Source organism: Corythoichthys intestinalis, chromosome 12 (assembly GCF_030265065.1).
Source record: "Corythoichthys intestinalis isolate RoL2023-P3 chromosome 12, ASM3026506v1, whole genome shotgun sequence".
Taxonomy (NCBI): domain Eukaryota; kingdom Metazoa; phylum Chordata; class Actinopteri; order Syngnathiformes; family Syngnathidae; genus Corythoichthys; species Corythoichthys intestinalis.
In genome coordinates this window covers 14969710-14991381 of record NC_080406.1, presented here as the reverse complement: position 1 = coordinate 14991381, position 21672 = coordinate 14969710, and the positions used below count along the sequence as shown (strand labels likewise).

Below are 21672 nucleotides of genomic sequence, written 5' to 3'. Positions count from 1 at the left end.
ACGGCGGCAATTAATTTATTAAATAAGTGTCACGTTAAAATATTTAACGCTATTAATATATGCGCTGCACGACCCTCTCACTCATTGTCGCGCTCAATCTGTAAAGACGCCGTTTTCCTATATAGAGAGATAAAAGGCAGCGCAAAATGAGTAGAATGAATTTTGGCAGCCTTTGGAGCCTTTCTTCAATTGGCTAAAACCTTGTAATCCCTCTCCCTACGATTAGAAATATCATGGGAAGCAATGTGGGGAAGCAAGGTGGCAATTGATCTTTGTTTTAGCACCATAAGTTATTTCCCAAAGCAGAGAAGATATATCCATTGGTAGCACGACGCACAGTCATGGTTTTACTTCGCATCATGGTTCCACTTCCCATCATGCATTGGGGCATGGCTGCAGTATCATTTACTGAAAGCTCAACAAATACACTAGATGGCAATATTTAGTCACAATATACGAAGACACAAGTCTTTCTATCTGTGGATCCCTCTCACAGAAAGAATGTTAATAATGTAAATGCCATCTTGAGGATTTATTGTCATAATAAAAAAATACAGTACTTATGTACTGTATGTTGAATGTATATATTCGTCCGAGTTTTATTCATTTTTTTCTTAATGCCTTGCCACAATGTATATGATCGGGAAAAATTATCGGGAATGATTGGAATTGAATCGGGAGCAAAAAAAAGCAATCGGGTCGGGAAATATCGGGATCGGCAGATAGTCAAACTAAAACGATCGGGATCAGATCGGGAGGAAAAAAAAACATGATCGGAACAACCCTAACTAGAACATACTGTAAAAAGGTTGTCCGCCCGATTGCCTGCCTGAGCGATCCACTGTCGACAAAGCCAAGGCAACCCTGCCCTGCAGACAATCAAGATGTTAATTGGAGCAATCCAACCCTGTGGTTTTGCAAGTGTGAATGGGAATGACTAATGAGGACCTCAATGCTCACAAAAGATATGCTGCTTCGAGTCAGATGACCCTTCTCTGGATACAAAAGTGATTTGTATCAACTGATCCACCCTTGGTAGTTCTAGTGCTAACGTTGAAAAGAAAATGTCATTTACATTTGGAGGCTGCTGAATGTAACTTAAGAAGTAACTTGTAATCTAACTTCCTTACTTTTAAAATCCAAATCGGTAATGTAAGTTACTTTTTAAAATTAGCACCTCTCTACCATTTTTATGGTACTCAACATTGAAGTGTTCCAAATACAAAATTCCTCGTTTGCACACGTTATTCTGCAAGTTTGTTGTCCTCTCAACCTTTATCATCATCATCTCTGTGTGTGTGGGGTGTGGGGGTTCGTGTGTGTTTGTGTGTGACCTGACATGAATGTTGACAGTGAACCTTTCACACTAACAACAACACAAGCCTTTGGCTCGTTGGCCTAGTTTAGTGTGTATGTATATGTGTGTATCCTAAGGGGCAGTGTTAGCCAGTCATGTGACCCCAATGTTTGCATTTGAGCACAGAGACGCATCTTGTGTGTCTTTGTGCGCTGTCAAAACACCGACGTGTCACATGACCACATAGACACATTCACTCAGTATGACAGCGTGGCCACTATCTTCCTATGTCCGCTGGACATCATGTTTTATACATTGATTCTTTCTCAAATACTTGGAGACCCATAACGTTAGATGTGCAGATTCCAAGCTGTTGTTCATTATGCAATGACAAAGAAGGTAAGCCAATGCAGTGTTTCTCTGAATCCTAGGCACGTACAGTGGGCCATATAAGTATTTAGTCAACCACTAATTGTGCAAGTTCTCCCACTTGAAAATATTAGAGAGGCCTGTAATTGTCAACATGGGTAAACCTCAACCATGAGAGACAGAATGTGGAAAAAAAAAACTGAAAATCACATTGTTTGATTTGTAAAGAATTTATTTGCAAATCATGGTGGGAAATAAGTATTTGGTCAAAACCAAAACTTCATCTCAATACTTTGTTATGTACCCTTTGTTGGCAATAACGGAGGCCAAACGTTTTCTGTAACTCTTCACAAGCTTTTCATAGACTGTTGCTGGTATTTTGGCCCATTCCTCCATGCAGATCTCCTCTATAGCAGTGATGTTTTGGGGGTGTTGTTGGGCAACACGGACTTTCAACTCCCTCCACAGATTTTCTATGGGGTTGAGATCTGGAGACTGGCTAGGCCACTCCAGGACCTTGAAATGCTTCTTACGAAGCCACTCCTTTGTTGCCCTGGCTGTGGGGTTGGGATCATTGTCATGCTGAACGACCCAGCCACGTCTCATCTTCAATGCCCTTGCTGATGGAAGGAGATTTTCACTCAAAATCTCTCGATACATGGCCCATTTCATTCATTCCTTTACACAAATCAGTCGTCCTGGTCCCTTTGCAGAAAAACAGCCCCAAAGCATGATGTTTCCACCCCAATGCTTCACAGTGGGTATGGTGTTCTTCGGATGCAATTCAGTATTCTTTCTCGTTCAAACACGAGAACCTGTATTTCTACCAAAAAGTTCTATTTTGGTTTCATCTGACCATAACACATTCTCCCAGTCCTCTTCTGGATCATCCAAATGCTCTCTAGCGAACCGCAGACGGGCCTGGACGTGTACTTTCTTCAGCAGGCAGACACGTCTGGCAGTGCAGGATTTGAGTCCCTGGCGGCGCATTGTGTTACTGATGGTAGCCTTTTTTACTGTGGTCCCAGCTCTCTGTAGGTCATTCACTAGGTCCCCCATTGTGGTTCCTGGATTTTTGCTCACCGTTCTTGTTATCATTTTGACGCCACGGGGTGAGATCTTGCATGGAGCCCCAGATCGAGGGAGATTATCAGTGGTCTTGTATGTCTTCCATTTTCTAATAATTTCTCCCACAGTTGATTTCTTTACACCAAGCGTTTTACCTATTGCAGATTCAGTCTTCCCAGCCTGGTGCAGGTCTAAAATTTTGTCTCTGGTGTCCTTCGACAGCTCTTTGGTCTTGGCCATAGTGGAGTTTGGAGTGTGACTGACTGAGCTTGTGGACAGGTGTATTTTATACCGATAATGAGTTAAAACGGGTGCCGTTAATACAGGTAACGAGTAGAGCCTCGTTAGACCTCGTTAGAAGAAGTTAGACATCTTTGACAGCCAGAAATCCTGCTTGTTTGTAGGTGACCAAATACTTATTTTCCATTCTAATTTGGAAATAAATAATTTAAAAATCAAACAATGTGATTTTCTGATTTTTCTTTTCCACATTCTGTCTCTCATGGTTGAGGTTTACCCATGTTGACAATTACAGGCCTCTCTAATCTTTTCAAGTAGGAGAACTCGCACAATTGGTGGTTGACTAAATACTTATTTGCCCCACTGTAGCTACTTTACTGTAACATGACTAATGGATATGTTTTGCACTGGTAAATTCAGCCTTACTTTAATACAAAACGTGGAGTATGTCACAGAATTGGACTATACATACTGCGTGCATTTGCATATAATTTCTGTGTGTGTTTTCATTTAAATATTAAATTCATAACATTTTTTCTTATATTCATTTAAGGAATGTTAACATTTATGATGGCAACACTTGACCCTGTCACGCCTGGGTGAGGGTTGTCCTGTCTAGGTACATTGTTGTCTCTTACTGTTTTACTTTGAAGCCTCACCCTCCTGTTTCCAACACTCATCCTTCCTGCTTTCTCACCTGATTGTGAATACCTATTGTTCCCACCTGTTCCACCATTCCTCATGTGTTTAAATTGTTTGTCACTCCCTAGTCTCGTGCCAAAGTGTCTTCACCCTTTGTTGCCAAAACAGCCAGCATCCATAGCCAAAGATATTCTACGTTGTAAGTTTGCTTATAGTGTTCTGCCACAGTTTGTTGTTATTTTGTGCCTCATACCTAGCCCTTTGTTGTTGTGATGTACTCCAGTGCATTTTGCCTGGCTCTCTTGTTTCTCGTTAGTATCATTTTCTTTCATAGCCCGTTATTTCCTCCTTCTGGAGCGCCCTCAGTTTCCTGCCTGTGATTATTTGTGTTAATAAAAGACTGAATTCTGCACCTGCGTCTGCTCCATTTAGTCAGTGTGTGACTCTCACACTTGGACGAAATGGAGCAGACTAAGGCTGCAGTCCCCCTACTGTAGGCCCCCTAAATAATTTGTTATTGTTTTATTAAACAAAACAAACAAAAAAATACAAAAAATGCTGACATTTTCACTATGAAGTTGCCAGAATATTAGTTTAAATATCTTATCAAGATTAAATATAATTATAAATCTGTCAGTTTACCCTCACTTCATAGAGTAAGGTAGAGAGCCCCTTCAGTGTGTCGTTATCCAATCCATTCCACTTGTTCATATAGAGCAGGGGTAGTCAACTCCGGTCCTCGAGGGCCCCTATCCAGCTTGTTTTCCATCTCTCCCTCCTCCAACACACCTGACTCAAATAATCAGGATTGTTATCAGGCTCCTGCAAAGCTTACTGATGAGCTGATCATTTGATTCAGGTGTTTTAAACGCGCACACTCACACAACCCCAAGAGAAATGCATGTCAACATGCCGACTCTTCCACACCCTTCAAATATGAGGGATATTAGAATCTTTTTTTCGGCCAGCCGCAGCAGCAGCCACTGTAAGTAGACGTCAATGTTGTGGAGGTGGGGAGCACGTCACTAATTTTGCTACTGAAAATCCGACCTGCATCACAGTTAGCATAACATTAAACTGTGTGTATTTGCCAACCTGCAAAACTCGAGTAGGAAGCAGCTTAGAGATAAGTGTCGTCCTGGACACAGTATGTGCTTTCAAGAGCAGAATTGAAGACGCCACGATTTTAACGAGATATTATCGCGTACTTGTTTTGATCCAAAAACTCTATGTAGCATGTATCACAGTGTCTCAAGACACAGCTGCAGGGGTTAATTTGTGCATGATCCTGCTGGAACAAGATCCGGCACCTTTTGATTTTGGCCTCCCTGTGTTCTAGGACTTATTCGAGCAGATCTGGCACAGTAGATAGCGCCAAACCTTTTTCTAAAAGAGGAAAGAAAGAAGTTAAGGAAGAACTTTTATTTTTTTTAAGCTTGTAATCAGGTATCAAAACTCACAAAAGTCAAATAAACTGTAGTAAACAAAATAGAATATAAATTAAACAATTGCCAGATTGGGGGGCCCCTAGTGGTCAGGGGCCCTATGCAGCTGCATAGTCTGCGTGTAGGCTGGGCCGGCCCTGCAGGTTATGCTGTTATAGCATCCCTACCAATGTTGAGACCAAACCGACGCCCTGGAATCATAAGGGGATTATAAGGGCGGGGCAGGCCCCCCTGGTGGCCGAAAAGTGTCATTGCATGAAATTGACTTTCCTACATATATATATATATATACAGTGAGGATTTCATACACTGCCAATGGGTTTTCCCATTGGCAGTGTATCAAATACTTGTTCTCCCCACTGTGTATATATATATATATATATATATAAGTTCTAAAGCAATAAAACTGCAACAAAAATGAATAAAATAAACAAAAAAATATATTTTTATAATGGGTCAAACATTTTTTTCGAACAGATCATGTGACTAGCACCTTAGACGGTCATTTGCTTTGCATATAATTTCCCCCGCCCAAAAAATTAGGGGAGGGCAATTTTATTTTTCAAATGATTTTATTTTTCTTTCATTTAAAATGTTTTTTTTTTTTTTTTGGTTGAAGCAACTTTTTTGAGGATTGAATGATTTAGATACAAATGTCCTATCCATAAATGGCCCATACATAAAAGGATTGCTTCAATCAAAGAAAATTTTTTCAATGAAAAATGAAGTGTTAAACAGCAAATTTGTCAATCTCAAATATTTTTTCGCATTTAAAAACGTTTTCTATGATTGAAAGTTTTCTTTGATTGAAGTGATTTTTTCCTTTTTGAAAAAAAAAAGTTTTTTTAAGCAACTTATTTTTTTGATTGAATAATAGAGACAAAAATGTCCTAACTAAAATGTGGCCAAAAAACAAATCAACATTGCTTCTATCAAAAAAGTTGCTTCAATCAAAAAAAATAAAAAAAATAAAAAAATTTTAAATAGGATTTCATGTGCATTTTTATGAGTTTCAAATTTATTTTTGCATTCAAACACGTTTTTTTGTTGAAGCAATTTTTTTAGATTGAAAATATACATTTTGATCTTTTTTTTTTTTTTTTTTTTTTTAATTGAAGCAATTTTTTTTAATGAATAATAAAGACAAAAATCTACCTCCATATGGCTCCGCCCAGGGGATACAATTTTTGACAGGAGTAACTATATTGGCACGACACCGACTGGCATACCATATTCAATGGATGACGATCTTTGCGAAAAGTATTGCCTAAGCAGCCTGATGCAGAATTCCCCTCAAGAATGATGGGACACAAAAAACATTAATTGTCGAATTATCATTATAAATATTCTTCTAAGTTAATTTTATTGCTGACACTGCATTTCGGGGTCATCAACATGTTGTGCCCCCCTACCCCAAAAGTCAAACTCCGCCTATGCCTTGAATAACACAATATGGGGAAAGCACTTACGGGCGCTTTAGATTTTTTTTAATTTTTTTTTTTTTAATATAAATAATTTTGAAAAAATACATTATCAATGGGAGTCAATTATTTAGATTTTTTTCATGATGCAGGTAGAAACCGTGTCCACCACACATTTCATCACCAATATATTTTGAAACATGATGACATGAATTATTAATACAAGCTAGAGCTGAAACGAATACTCGAGCAACTCGAGTAACTGGAGTTTAAAAACTGATCCGAGTAATTTTATTCACCTCGAGTAATCATTTAATTTACACAGCTCTAAGCATCACGTTTTGTCCGTACTACTTTTAATGCGGAACAACGCGCTGATGTCACCTGCGTAGAGGAAGATTAAAAAAAAAAAAAAAAAACTTACTGCAGCTGACAGCCGCTACAAACGACACCGACGTTGCTAAAAACTAGCCCGCATGATGCTACGGTGGTAGCATGTAGCGTCTGATGCGTATCCTAGAGATTACATGTATGTTGAACTAGATGCGAAATGACAGAGTCAGTGGCGTTAGTAAACAGCCGCCATCTTAAAGCAGTAGACTTCTAAGCGCTAATAAATAAGATTAACGTTACTGTCACTCGCTCACGTAACGTTAGCCCTGCGGAGGGCTAGGTTTCTATTAATTATGACCACTGTCGATGCGTGGCTAACGTGTCTTACATACAGGTTTTATTTAATCTGTGAAAACATAGCGCTGTAGAGTGATGAGGGTGTAAAATAAAAAACTTAATAATGCTAACTGTTAATTTTAGCTCAGTAGTCATTGCTGGATAAAAAACAAGTAGCACTGGTCCCTAATGTGCTCCAATACAGCAGGTATCATACATTTATTTTGAACACTGCAAAAACTCAAAATCCTATCAGTACTTACAGTTTAGACTAACTTAAAACTTAACTAGAACTTGAAAAAATAGCTTGACACAAATAGAAATTCAATTGAAACACGTGGGAAAAACACCTAACTTTTAAGTGATGTGTTTTATCAAGCGTAATGTCATTTTTTAGGTAAGAAATATATGTGTATTTATATATGTATATATATATATATATATATATTTTTTTTTTTTTCGGGGTGTCAAATGATAAAATTTTTTAATCGAGTTAATTACAGCTTAAAAATTAATCGTAATTAATCGCAATTAATCGCAATTCAAACCATCTATAAAATATGCCATATTTTTCTGTAAATTATTGTTGGAATTAGAGATGTCCCGATGATCGGCATCCCGATCGATCGGGTCCGATCACATCATTTTTAAAGTGTCGGAATCGCAAAAAAATATCAGCCATGCCTTTTTTTGATATATATATTTTTTTTAATTAAATCGTTTTCTAATTGTATTTAACATTACAGACATAATATGTTAAACTTATCCAGAGTCTTTAGTTTAGGCTTAAGGTAGGGTTATCAAATTTATCCCAATAACGGCGGTAATTAATTAAAAAAAAAAAAAAAAAAAAAGTATCACGTTAAAATATTTAACGCAATTAATGCGCTGCACGACCCACTCACATATTGTCGCGCTCCATCTGTAATGGCGTCGTTTTGCCTATATATAGAGCTAAAAGGCAGCGTAAAATGAGTAGAGTGAATTTTGTCAGCCTTTGGAGCCTTATTTTAATTGGCTAAAACCTTACAATCCCTCTCCCTACGATTAGAAATATCATGGGAAGCAATGTGGGGTAGCAAGGTAGCAATTGATCTTTTTCTTAACACCTTATGTTATTTCCCATCACAGAGAAGATATATCAACGCACAGTCATGGTTCCACTTCCCATCATGCATTTGGGTATGGCCTTCAGTATCATTTACTGAAAGCTCAACAAATACACTAGATGGCAATATTTAGTCACAATATACAAAGTCACAAGTCTTTATATCTGTTGATCCCTCTCACAGAAAGAATGTTAATAATGTAAATGCCATCTTGAGGATTTATTGTCATAATAAACAAATTCAGTGCATATGTACTGTATGTTGAATGTACATATTCGTCTGAGTTTTATTCATTTTTTTCTTAATGCATTGCCAAAATGTATATGATTGGGAAAATGTATCGGGAATGATTGGAATTGAATCGGGAGCAAAAAAAAAAAGCAATCGGATCGGGAACTATCGGGATCGGCAGATACTCAAACTAAAACAATCGGGATCGGATCGGGAGCAAAAAAACATGATCGGTTGGAATGGAAAGATGAGACACAAGATGGATATATACATTCAACATACGGTACATAAGTACTGTATTTGTTTATTATAACAATAAATCAACAAGATGGCATTACCATTAACATTCTGTTAAAGCGATCAATGGATAGAAAGACTTGTAGTTCTTAAAAGGTAAATGTTAGTACAAGTTATAGAAATTTCATCTTAAAACCCCTCTTAATGTTTTTGTTTTAATAAAATTTGTAAAACTTTTAGTCAAAAAATAAACTAGTGGCCCGCCATTGTTGATGCCAATAATTACTTACACAATGCCCATGGGTGCTGAAGCCTATAACGCCTATGTGCTTATCTCCATTGCTGATTTCAATTATTATTAGTAGTAGTAGTTTTTGTTTTATTTATTTTTATTTATTTATGTTTATTCTATTTGTTATTAAATGCGATTTTTATGTATAATTTTATTTCCGATTTTGATTGTCTTGGTTTTTACGTTGTATTGATTTAAATGTGATTTTTATGATCTTCATGTGATGTAAAGCACTTTGAATTGCCTTGTGTTGAATTGTGCTATATAAATAAATTTGCCTTGCCTTGCCTATAAAATCAGTCGCACCCAAGCGCCAGCAGAGGGCAACAAAACTCCGAAAAACACAAGTACACATTTCACTGTGCTGTCATTTTAAGGTTTGAGCGGGGCATGTGCGTTAATTGCGTCAAATATTTTAATGTGATTAATCAAAAAAATTAATTACCGCCCGTTAACGCGATAATTTTGATAGCCCTAATTATTTAATAAGATCTAAAAGTTTTTTGAGTGAAAGCAGTGAATCAGTCTTTTTATTCTAGTTACATCTGAGATGCAATTGTTGGCTGTTTTCAACAATGTACATCGAAGATAAAGACATTGATTGACTGAAAATGCTTCAATATTAGATGAAATGTCTTGTTCTCATGTATATTTATAATTGCTCTTCACCCAAAAATATTAATCCGATTTCTCGATTATTCGATAGAATTTTCAGCCGATTACTCGCTTACTAAAATATTCGATAGCTGCAGCCCTAATACAAGCTTTACCATTAAGAAAATGGCGCTGCGTCATAGAAGGGTCTCACCCATGACCTATATTCAGACATAAAACCTTCATCGCTCATGCTACGCACTCATTGGTCCTGGGGGCTCGCTCGGGCACGCGCACTGCCCATGCTTCTAGGAGAGTCCCCCATGCGCGCGCACGCTGAGCGCGATCGCGTCTAAAAAGTTCCTTTCTGAGCCAACGAGATCGCGCGCACGTCGTCAATCTGTGCCGGGCGTGCCCGCCGGTGGAATGCGCGCTCCCGTTGACTCGCCACCGCCCCCCTCCCCCTGCCTTCCTCCTCCCCCTGCCTTCTCCGCAGCTTGCATCCGTGCCGCTAATTTTGCATGGTAGCGCCGATGCTCCCGTATAACATGTTCATAGTTTTCACATTTGCTTCTAGTTTTGACGTGAAAACCTTTGGTCGACCTTTAACTAGGATGGAGTGAGCGGGCGTGTACCTGCCGCACCTTTTGTGAGGGCAGCGGTCGCGCGCGGACGTGACAAATTGAGCGTTCGAGCTCGGAACAAGTGCATCTTTCCAATGGGACAACTATTGTGGATTATACCAACGTTTCCGGAGCGTTGTGGTGCATTTTGAACAAGGGGGAATCCGTCTGGTTGGGAGCTATATTGCTTCATCACTTGCGCTTGCAGTTTCTTTGTACTTGTAATGTAAAATGAAAATGTTCTTATTGGGTTGATTCATTGGAATAAAATTATATTTGCGCTGATCGTCCATGTAGCGCAAGAAAAGTGGCGCAGAGTGTTTGCTGCTCATCGGGCTTACATAAGCAGCAGCGTCATGTATGCAGGACGCAAGAGGAGAAAACCGGTCCAGAGAGCGTAAGTTATTTTAATTTAAATTTCTAGTAGATTTATTGCCACAAGAAGGAAAATAAAACGATTAAAATGATTGGTTTTGTTTTCTTGTTTTTGTTTGTGTTTTGTTAGAGGGGGAAAAAAATCTAATAACCAAAAGGCAATTTTACATGTATTTACTATGCATTTTCCCCCCACCTGATTTTATCCTAGGAAATAATACCAATATCGGCTTCATGTTTTTTATTTAGATCGAAAGTGTTGCTGGTTAACAATTAAAAGGAGCTTTGCGGTCAATGTTGTGCACCAGGCTGCTTTAATGCCGGAGGATTATTGCAGGCCTGCTACTTCCAAGGCCGGATTTTGACCTTCAAAATCAACATGCGCGAAATATTAAAAGATCCAAACATTTGACATTTTTCTGTTGAATGCATGCAAACGAAGAATGTGCATTTAATTCTTCAGATTAGGTTTTTTCAGGGTCCATAAATTCTGCAGATGGGCCTGTTTTCATAAGCCCTTTTATTATCGTTATTTCGTTTGATGTTAAAACTCAACATTTAATTTGAAGTCAGAAAAATACATGCATTTTAAATTGTAAATGTTTCCCACAAATGAAATACTGTTTTTTTTTTTTTTAACAGCACTTCCAATATAAAGGACTGTGTCAAGAAAATTATTTTTAATCGCCTATGTTGGTTCATGAACGTAATAAAAGAAAAAGCAGAACCTATGGCTGCAGTTATAATCAAAAATTCTCACGAAGCAGTATAGTGTATAATTATGCACGTATATACAGTAGTTATAACACATGTGACGCACACAGTATTGAAGTAACAATGCACTATCGTGTTGTTGTTAATAAATAAATATATATATCATCACTTTAATATAAAAAAAAAAATATGGAAAAAAAACCCCTAAGATTTCAATGGTGTCTTTTAAATTCACTGCAAAATTGGTAAATGTTAAGATAGTTTTCTTCTTTCGGAATTATTTGTTTTTGAGCATATACTTCAGTGACCACGTATATAATATGATGAGTCAGGATGAAAACAAATAAAAACAAGCATGTAGACAAAGGCCAGCAGAGCAGGTCGAGTATGTTAATATCCATCACTGATGCTGTCTAAACACATCTCATGGTCACTGATAAGGAAAAAAAAAAAACAATTCTGCTTTTTTTTTTTTTTTGTTCTTTTGCTGTTTCAATTAACAATCCTTTGTAATATACAGCAATTTTAAACTGCTTAGTTTTACGAGTGAATAAAATAAAAAATGACCTGCATAATGTAATAACATCTAATACAAGCGCTATAGGGCATATCTTGGATTATGACGATAATAATACCCACTTTTGATTGACATAAAATTGGCAAATGCATGGGACAAACTTTAGTCGTCTACCAACATAAATATGTAGCTCGATCAATAGTATCCAATTGTAGCTCATCGTACAGTCAGTAGCTCCCTGCAATTTTTTGATCAGCTGTTCATTCCGCTTTTAAAAGAACCCAAACATCTAACGACAGCTAGAAACATCTTGTGTGTGGTGGAAAACATACACAAGGCTGAAAAAGCAGTTTCTGCTTTTGCACCCCTATTTAAAATAAACTGCTGTATTTTAAGCCAAAATAACTGTTGTTTGATAGAACAAAACATCTGTATGTTGCCATAGCAGATTCGTGGCACATCAAGCCCCCGAACTATTTTTAATTTGTCCGTTTTACCCTGAAAGCCCCCGTTTACAGACACCGCGCAACCGCTTTTGTTTCAACCCAGCCAAAAAAAAGAAGGTAATTAAATCTATTTTTCAAAATGTCTGTCATTTTTAGCTTAGAATCATTAACTGATGTCTAATATTTAGTTAAAAAAAAAAAAAAACTTTAAAATATATTCACTCGCATATTTTACTTTTACACAAATTTCGTCACAATAAAAAAAATTAGTGTCCGTAAATAAGTCACGGATGTCTACCTCATAACAATCTCTTCCTTGTACTTTTTTTTTTTTTTTTTTTAACTGTCGCATTTTCCCCGTTGTTTGAGATGATTAATTATCGATCCGAACAAAGAAAAATTGGAAAAAAAAGAAAGTGTAAAAGGGTAAATATATAAATATAAAGAAACAAAATCTCGATCACTCCTTATGTCTGCGATTTTTGCCTCGCGACCCTTGTTACATTACCGTGTTTCACCCATAAAATCCCCCAAAAATCCGGCTGTGGCCATTCACAACTGTGTCTTGACACTTGGTGATACATGCTACGTAGTTTTTTTGATCGAAAAGAGGTAAGTACACGATAACATCTCGTTAAATTGTGGCGTCTTTAAGAAAAAAGATTTTAAGCTTTCCAATGATGTATCACACATGCGTAGAGGACAATTTTTGAAATATGGCCAAATTGGGGGTCTCAGAGCGGAACTTCATGTCACCTGAGTGGAAAAAACAGACAAAACTGACAAAGCAGTTTCTGCTCTTGCACCCCTCTTTAAAATAAACTGCTGTATTTTAAGCCAAAATAACTGTTGTGTTTGATAGAACAACATGTCTATATGCTGACAATAGCAGATTCATGGCGCATTAAGCCCCCAAACTATTTTTATTTTGTCTGTTTTAACCTGAAAACCCCCGTTTACAGACGTCGCGCAACCGCTTTTGTTTCAACCCAGCCATAAAACGAAGGTAATTAATTATACTTATTATTCAAAATGTCTGTCTTTTAGCTTAGAATCATTAATTGATGTCTCATATTTCGTTTAAAAAAAAAAGACTTTGAAAAATTGTTCACTCGCATATTTTAAACTATTAAACAAATTATGTCACAATGAAAAAAATGGCATCTGTGAAAAAGTCACGGATATCGACCTCAAAACTATCGCTTGATTATATATATTTTTTTGTTGCTGTCAGATTTTCTCCGATATGTTAGATGGTAAATAATCGATCCAAATAAAGAAAATTTGAAGAAAAAATAAACGTTTAAAAGGGTAAATATATGAAAAAGAAAATCTCGACCAATCCTTGATGTCCGCGATTTCTGCATCGCGACCCTTGTTATATTACCATGTTTCACCTATAAAATCCCCAAAAAATCCAGCTGTGGCCATTCACAGCTGTGTCTTCACACTCAGTGATACACGCTACATGGAGTTTTTGGATCGAAACAAGTTAAGTACTCGATAATATCTCGTTAAAATCATGGCGTCTGTAATTCTGCTCTCGCGTGCTCTTACCTCCAGAAAGGGTTTTGCTGTTTAAAAAAACATGTTTTTTAAAAAATGCCCTCCTGTTCAAAATTTTTGTTCCCCCAGAAAATTGAGATTTTAAACTTTCCAATGATATATCACACATGCATATCGGACAATTTTGAAAGATGGCTGAATTGGGGGTCACCCGAGTGTTTTTTTTTTTTTTCAAAGAATTGACATGCATAGTTTTGTCCCATCCTACAGGGTAAAACAGCCGTCCAATGAAGGAGCAAAGTCCAATCCGTCCAAGCGGCACCGGGATCGCCTCAACGGGGAACTGGAGAGGTTGGCCAGCCTCCTGCCATTTCCCGAAGAGGTCACGGCCAGCCTGGACAAACTTTCCATCCTGCGACTGAGTGTCAGCTACCTGCGAGCCAAGAACTTCTTCTCTGGTACGTTCCGTTCCAATGATGTGACAATGTCAGTGAGCTCACAGTGTGATGACGCAGTGATGGGCGTTAGGATGCCAAACAGCATTTTGGCTTTGTTCCTGAAGCTGAATCAGTCTAGTTTGCTGTAGACCTAAGGCTATGTATACAAGGAACAATGTGGTGCCTACATGGTGTTCTAAAATTAGCTCATCGGTTATGAGGCATTGTAATTTTCGAAGAATGTTGTATAAGTGATCATTGGAGAATGTAAACACTGGCAAAGATCTGTGGAATTTAAGTGTTGAAAGTGTTCAGTATTGGGCGTTCAGGCAATATTCAGGCAAGGGCGTAGGTTTTCATAGGGACATAACACGACCAACTTTACAAGATACTCAAATTGTCCTCAACAACTTTTAAGCACCCTTATTTGCATTATATAATGTCTTCAGTTATATATGTAATTTAGATCGTCTTCTCATACACCCGCAATCACAGCCCCGGTATAAATACAACATGCCGCCTCCTCCACCCCCTTTGACGATGAGGAATATTAAAAGTTTTATTCCGCTGGCAGCTGCTCTTGTAAGTGATGTAGACAAAGGTCAATGTTGTGGAGGTGGGGAACACACCACTAATTTGGCTACTGAAAGTCCAACCTGCACCAGAGTTAGCATAACATTAATCTGTGTGAATTTCTCAAATTTGAGCAAGAAGCTGCTTTGAAATATCCTCCTGGGTGTTTTCTACTGTTAACGTTAATTGAACTGTAAGAAATGTAGTGAATCAACGTTTACCTCTTCTTCCCAGTTTTCATTTTTATTTTATTTTTGTGGTCTTAAAGCAGCCCAAAGGACTTTTTTTGTTGAGGTTGGCTGTGCTTGTGGACAAAAACAATAGTGTTTTACGTGGAAGAAGGCTCCATTTTTATTTATTTTTGTTATTCCCTGACTAAGACGTTTTTTGTTATATTTAATTTATTTAGACAATTTTGAGTGGTGTTAAGACAAATGTTTATTTTTTTTGTATTCCTGGATATTTAAGAGATGATTAACAAGTTTTTAATTTGTGTGTATGTTAATCTAATTTGTGTTCAAATATTCTAAATTAAATTTGCTAATAAAATCCAGACATTTATTCAGGAAGTTTTCACAGTATTTCTTTCGTACTTTTCGAAAACAAAGGTTTGAATTGAACGGTGTGTCACCTGAACCAATACATAAGCACTGCAAAAACCCACCTCCTTAAAACTGAAAAATAAAAACTTAAATTCCCTTGTTTTCTGTGTAAATCTGCAAGAGATGAGTGAACTTATCTGACAGTGCTTCAACTAAATTTTACTCACTTAGATTTCTTGGGGGAAAAAAAGCTATCTGAAAACAAACTGAACCTATTTTAAGCAAAAAATTTGCATATTTATTCTTTAAAAAACTTGTTTGTCAGCAAATTATCTTAATTCAAGAATAGATATTGTTCAAAACATTATGTAAAAGCAATTTTTCTTGATTTAGGTGAAAAATGATGAACTTTTAGATGTATGGGCTTAATAAGAAGAAATGGTAATATATACTTAAAGTAAGTGGAATCTGACGCATTAATCTGTGAACTAGCCTTTAACACTCAAAACAAGATGGAGAAAATTATTGGACTAGATTTAAGTTTTTTAAAAAAAATCAGATTAAGACATTATAAATTTGCAGTGTTAAAAGTTAGTATAAGTCAATACATTTTTATTTTGCATTAATCATTTAGCCTACGAATTAATTAGGTTCATATTGGTGAGAAATGTAACCCTAACCCCTGTTCACTCAATTTGTTTGGTCTTATTAATTTCCCGTCCCCAGCAAAAAATGTACAATGTACATACAGGATATGCTGTTATATCGTCCCTACCAATATTGAGACCAAACCTACGCCCATCTTTGAAAATGACTTCAAAACCCTGGAGTCCCGTAGATTACCACTGGCTTCAAAACAGCACAATACACAATTCACTTGCACGCTAAACCCTCAAAATCAACCTGTTAAAGCCTCGTACTGTATATCAGTGTATCATTCGTTTATTCCATATCAGTTTTAGAATCTTAAATCGGAAAACAGATAACGACTTATTTCATTTCTTGTTTTCAAATGAAAAAATCAGAGAACAAATATCAGCCTATGTTTCGCTGTTTTGATTTTTTTATTATTATTTTTTTTTAATAAAAAATAAAATGAGAGAATAGAATAGTGATGGTATTTTTGCTGTATTCATTTTTGGTTTGTATCATTTTCGATGTGTCGTGACTTGGAAATTGTTGACTTTTTTGTCTCAGGAAGGTCAGTCACTCTACTGGGTGATTCCATTGATGGGTCAATCGAGCAGCACGATAGCTAACGTTTCACAGTTACTATTACGCTGTGTTGTTCTAGTGCAGCCATAGTCACTCAATGTATATCACCTTCCCTATCCTTGTGAATAGGTTTCAAGATCCATGCGGTCAAAAGACTGAACTCTGTGAATGCCTCACTTTTTTAAATCGAAATTTGATCAGATAGTTGAATCTCGAGCACTACGTAGCTTTGTGAGGAATTTGCAAACACGATCTATCAGCCAAAATACCCCGTATATGGGCTTTGCCAAAAGGGACGGAAACATGGCGACTGTCATGGCAGCGCTCTAAAAAGTTGGGAGCGAATGGAGGGCAGCCAACGCTATGGGTAATGTCATCTGGGCTTAATCCAGTTCTTTTTTACAGTTGATGGTTGAGATAGAAACTGAAACCAAGTATTCAGTGGCTACGGTTACATGGACACTTTAATTCGGAATAAAAGCCTGATAGGAATGAAAATGCTTCATGTATACACGAAATTCGTAGTATTCTAACCCGATCAAACCCATTCCGATCAAGATTCTATTCTGAACCAGAGTGGTGGTTTATGATGATTGATAATCTGATTGGCGCACATTGAAATATTTTATTCCAGATATTTAGAACAAATCTTCTTTACCGAAAATGTCTGTGATGTCAGTATAAGTGTTTATGGTATTCCGGGACGCTAGTAGAAACAGAGCGAGTGGAAGACAGGGTAAGCGCAAGACTAAACTGGTCTGTATCTGACACAAACATGTTTCGAAAGATATTACAATATTTTACAGTTGTTGAAAGACCTGACAGCAGAAAAATGGGAAAATACGCTAAATAACGCTAACATTTAAAGTACAAATAGACATAGCAATGTATTTTTGACACAGAAGTCGCTCTGACTTTTTCTTCTACTATTTCCAGTACATTTGGTCAATCTTCGCACGTCAAAATAATTAGTTCTGACCAAAAATGTGATGTTTGATGAAAACGGTCCAACCGATCAAACTTTAAACCCCAACACTAATCACAATAAAGAAATTTTGTCCATGTAAACGTAGCCGATGAAGATGGCGACTACATCAATAATCTACTTGGCAGCAGTGACCTGAGATTAAAAATTGTTCAGGCACAACGAGTTTATATCCTAAACATAAATGCAGATAATAAAATGCCAAAACTGAGGTGCAAAACAATTGTGCAAAGATTATTCAACCCAAAGTGGAATAAACAACCAGAAATTTCCTAAAAAAAACAACCAATCAGAATTTCCTAAATTTCCTAAATTCCGTGTTGTTTCATCCATTCAGGAAATGTTGGCATAGGCAAAATGCGGAGCTTGCGCTTAGTGAAATGAAGAAAGCACAAAAAGCTAATTGCTAATGGAGTGACACTGATGGTTTGGAGACTTGTTAGCATGGTCTTTATGCTATAGTTATCAGAATAACTAAATAGCTACAGTCATGTAAAAAAATTAGGACACTCCATTGAATATTCACTTCTTCATTAAGAAATGTTCACATATCACTGTCTGATCTCGTTTTTCTTTATCTCTGGAAAAGAAAGTGATTTAAATCCAGGTAAACAAGAAAATTAACATGGTTTTACTCATTAAACCAAATATATCAACAAAAATGCATATTCTAACTGAGGAAAAAGTTAGGACACCCTACCACTTAATAGCTAGTGTTACCCCCTTTGGCTGAAATAACTTCAGCGAGATGCCTTTTGTAGCCATCTACCAGTCTTTGACATCGGTCTGAAGAAAGTTTGCCCCCACTCCTCAACGAAGAATACTTTCAGCTGTGAGATATTTGAGGGGTTTCTTGCATGTACAGCCCGTTTCAAGTCACCCCACAGCATCTCAATGGGATTAAGATCTGGGCTTTGACTCGGCCATTCCAGGACTATCCATTTCTTCCTTTTCAGCCAGTCCTTGGTGGATTTACTGGTATATTTTGGGTCATTGTTATGTTGCAGGGTCCAGTTTCACTTCAGCTTGAATTTTTTCACAGATAATCTCACATGTTCCTCAAGCACCCTCTGATACACGATAGAATTCATGGTAGATTCTATGACGGTGAGCTGGCCAGGTCCTGCTGCAGCAAAGCATCCCCAAACCATGACACTTCCACCTCCATGCTTCACAGTTAGTATGAGGTTCTTTTCCTGGAATGCTGTATTGGGTTTACGCCAAACATGCCCTCTGTTCTGGTGTCCACATTATTCCAGAAGTCCTGGTCTTTATTTACATTCACGCTGGCAAACTTCAGTCTGGCCTTCATGTTCTTCTTGGAGAGCAAATGTTTCCTCCTTGCACACCTCCCAGGTTTAACATCAACAGTAGCAAGAGCCTGCTGTAGGTCCCGTGATGGCATTTTGGCGATTTTGGAGATGTCTTTTAGCATCTTGCAGTCTGCTTTCAGGGTGAACTTGCTTGGACGGCCAGACCTGGGCTTGCTGGCAGTTGTTTTGAATGTTCTCCACTTGTAGACTATTTTCTGGACAGCGGATAGGCTGATTTTATATTCTTTTGAGATTTTTTTTAAATCCCTTACCAGACTCATCCCTTACCAGGCCTTCTTTCTGAAGGCCTCAGACAGCTCCTTTGATTTCACCATGGTGTTTTCTCTCACTTCAACAGTCAGGGGCACACCAAAATAAATGTGAGGTTTAAGTAAGGCAAGCCTCCTTCAAAACACTGGGTAGTGATGCTCTGATCACGTGAACCTGATGTGATATCCCTGTGTGTGATTTTAGCCATTTTAAGTGGGATTGAATGTGGGGGTGCATTTGTTTAACCCTTAGATGAATAAGTGGGTCAAAAATGACCCAGTGAGGTCGTTTTCTGGAAATATCTTTGGATTGAAAAATTGTTATCAATTAATATTCCAGGTGCTCCTCAAAAAATATGTTTTGTATGTAATGCCATTCAAATTTTTGATTAACTTTTTGAACATTTGAAGAAATTGTCATTTTTGTATTAAGCTTAAGCTTCAACAAGTGGGTCAAAAATGACCCACATGCATTTTCTATGGAATCCAATGGGAATCTTTCATTCTTATTAACTTTGGCTGTCAGGAATAAATTTACCGTGGACCACATACAGTATGTATGTAAAAAGATTATTTTACACAGCAATAGCTGATATGTGTGTTGTAAGTATTATGTCCATATAGTATTGTGTGTGTCTTTCATGACTCTTTTTATTATTATTTATCAACAAATTAATCTACTTCATAACAAGCTGGCTGGCTGGGGCTGGGTTCATACCGCAGGTCCTAATGCACAATTCAGATTTTTTTGACATATCTGTTTTTTTGGCGTGCCCGTTCAGACTGCCTTTGTCCATTGAGTCTGTTCAAGAATCACAAATGCGCTCTAATTCGCAGTCCGAGATGCGCTGAGCAAACTGGCCCGCATGCGCAGGAGCATTTGAGCAGAGAGAAAACCGAGCATTCTCAGACGTATCATCAACCCATTTTATTTTTTTATGACTGTTGTCAAGCCCGCTCCATCCCCAAAATCTGCGTTCAAGCTAGGCGCTAATGCACAGCTGCACCGCTGCCGTAGCGCCCTGTCTCTCTCGCTCTTTGCTGATGTTAATTGCTGTATGAATTTCAATTTGGGGGACTTGACAGTTCAGACCGTAGCCACATTCTGGAAAAATGTGGCCCGGATGGGATTTTAACCACATACGAAAGTGATCTGGATCGAATTTGAAATGGTCCACTTTTATGCGACTTTTCCCGTTCAGTCGAGTCGGAAAAACACGAAAAAATCGGATTCGTGCATTAAGACCTGTGGTATGAACCTAGCCTCAGTTAGCTAACATTACTGTATATACTGCACAGTATATATGGCAGAAAACCCTCAGGTGACTTGAAGTTCCGCTCTGAGACCCCCAATTTAAACAACTTTCAAAAGAGCCACAATATCCTCAGAAAACGGTCAGTGCCTCCACAAGGGCTTAACACCGCTGTTTCACCAAAAAAATGCATGGGAGCTCTTCATCATTGATAATAAAATACAAGGAAGGATAAAATCTATTGCTGTTCTGTTTTATTTTATTATTATTTTTTAAATATTATTATTATTGTTATTATTATTATTTTCATTCAAAAAATGTTAATTGAATCATAAAGATATTTCAAGCATGAAATCATGTGTGGCCCTAAATATAATACCAATTAATATACAAGTGATTATTAGGGTTGTTCCGATCATGTTTTTTTTTATCCCGATCCAATCCCGATCGTTTTAGTTTGAGTATCTGCCTATCCCGATATTTCCCGATCCGATTGCTTTTTTTTGCTCCCGATTAAATTCTAATCATTCCCGATAATTTTTCCCGATCATATACATTTTGGCAATGCATTAAGAAAAAAATGAATAAAACTCGGACGAATATATACATTCAACATACAGTACATAAGTACTGTATTTGTTTATTATGACAATAAATCTTCAAGGCATTTACATTATTAACATTCTTTCTGTGAGAGGGATCCACGGATAGAAAGACTTGTGACTTTGTATATTGTGACTAAATATTGCCATCTAGTGTATTTGTTGAGCTTTCAGTAAATGATACTGCAACCATGCCCCAATGCATGATGGGAAGTGGAAGCATGATGTGAAGTGGAACCATGACTGTGCGTCGTGCTATGAATGGATATATCTTCTCTGCTTTAGGAAATAACTTAAGGTGTTAAGACAAAGATCAATTGCCACCTTGCTTCCCCACATTGCTTCCCATGATATTTCTAATCATAGGGAGAGGGATTGCAAGGCTTTAGCCAATTGAAGAAAGGCTCCAAAGGCTGCCAAAATATACTCTACTCATTTAGCGCTGCCTTTTATCTCTCTATATAGGTAAAACGGCGTCATTACAGATTGAGCGTGACAATGAGTGTGAGAGTTGTGCAGCGCATACATTAATTGCGTTAAATATTTTAACGTGTAACATTTTTTAATAAATTAATTGCTGCCGTCATCGGGATATTTTTGATAACCCTACCTCAAGCCTAAACTAAAGACTCTGGATGCGTGTAACATATTATGTCTGTAACGTTAAATACAATTAGAAAACGATTTA

The 21672-nt window shown here is 37.4% G+C and overlaps 1 protein-coding gene across 2 annotated transcripts in view; it reads left to right on the top strand.

The window, feature by feature from the left end:
* Positions 1 to 3781: 3781 nt before the first annotated feature.
* LOC130926877 (aryl hydrocarbon receptor-like) overlaps positions 3782 to 21672 on the top strand; it is a 94535-nt gene continuing 76644 nt past the window's right edge. Inside the window, exons 1-3 of one of the 2 annotated variants that reach the window (XM_057852173.1) lie at positions 3782 to 3815; positions 10535 to 10634; positions 14066 to 14253. In XM_057852173.1, coding sequence (XP_057708156.1) covers positions 10594 to 10634; positions 14066 to 14253 — 229 coding nt within the window. In that variant the 5' untranslated portion in view covers positions 3782 to 3815; positions 10535 to 10593. Of the gene's footprint in view, positions 3816 to 4497; positions 4602 to 10534; positions 10635 to 14065; positions 14254 to 21672 lie in introns of those variants that run through there. The other variant, XM_057852172.1, reaches the window with a different exon arrangement.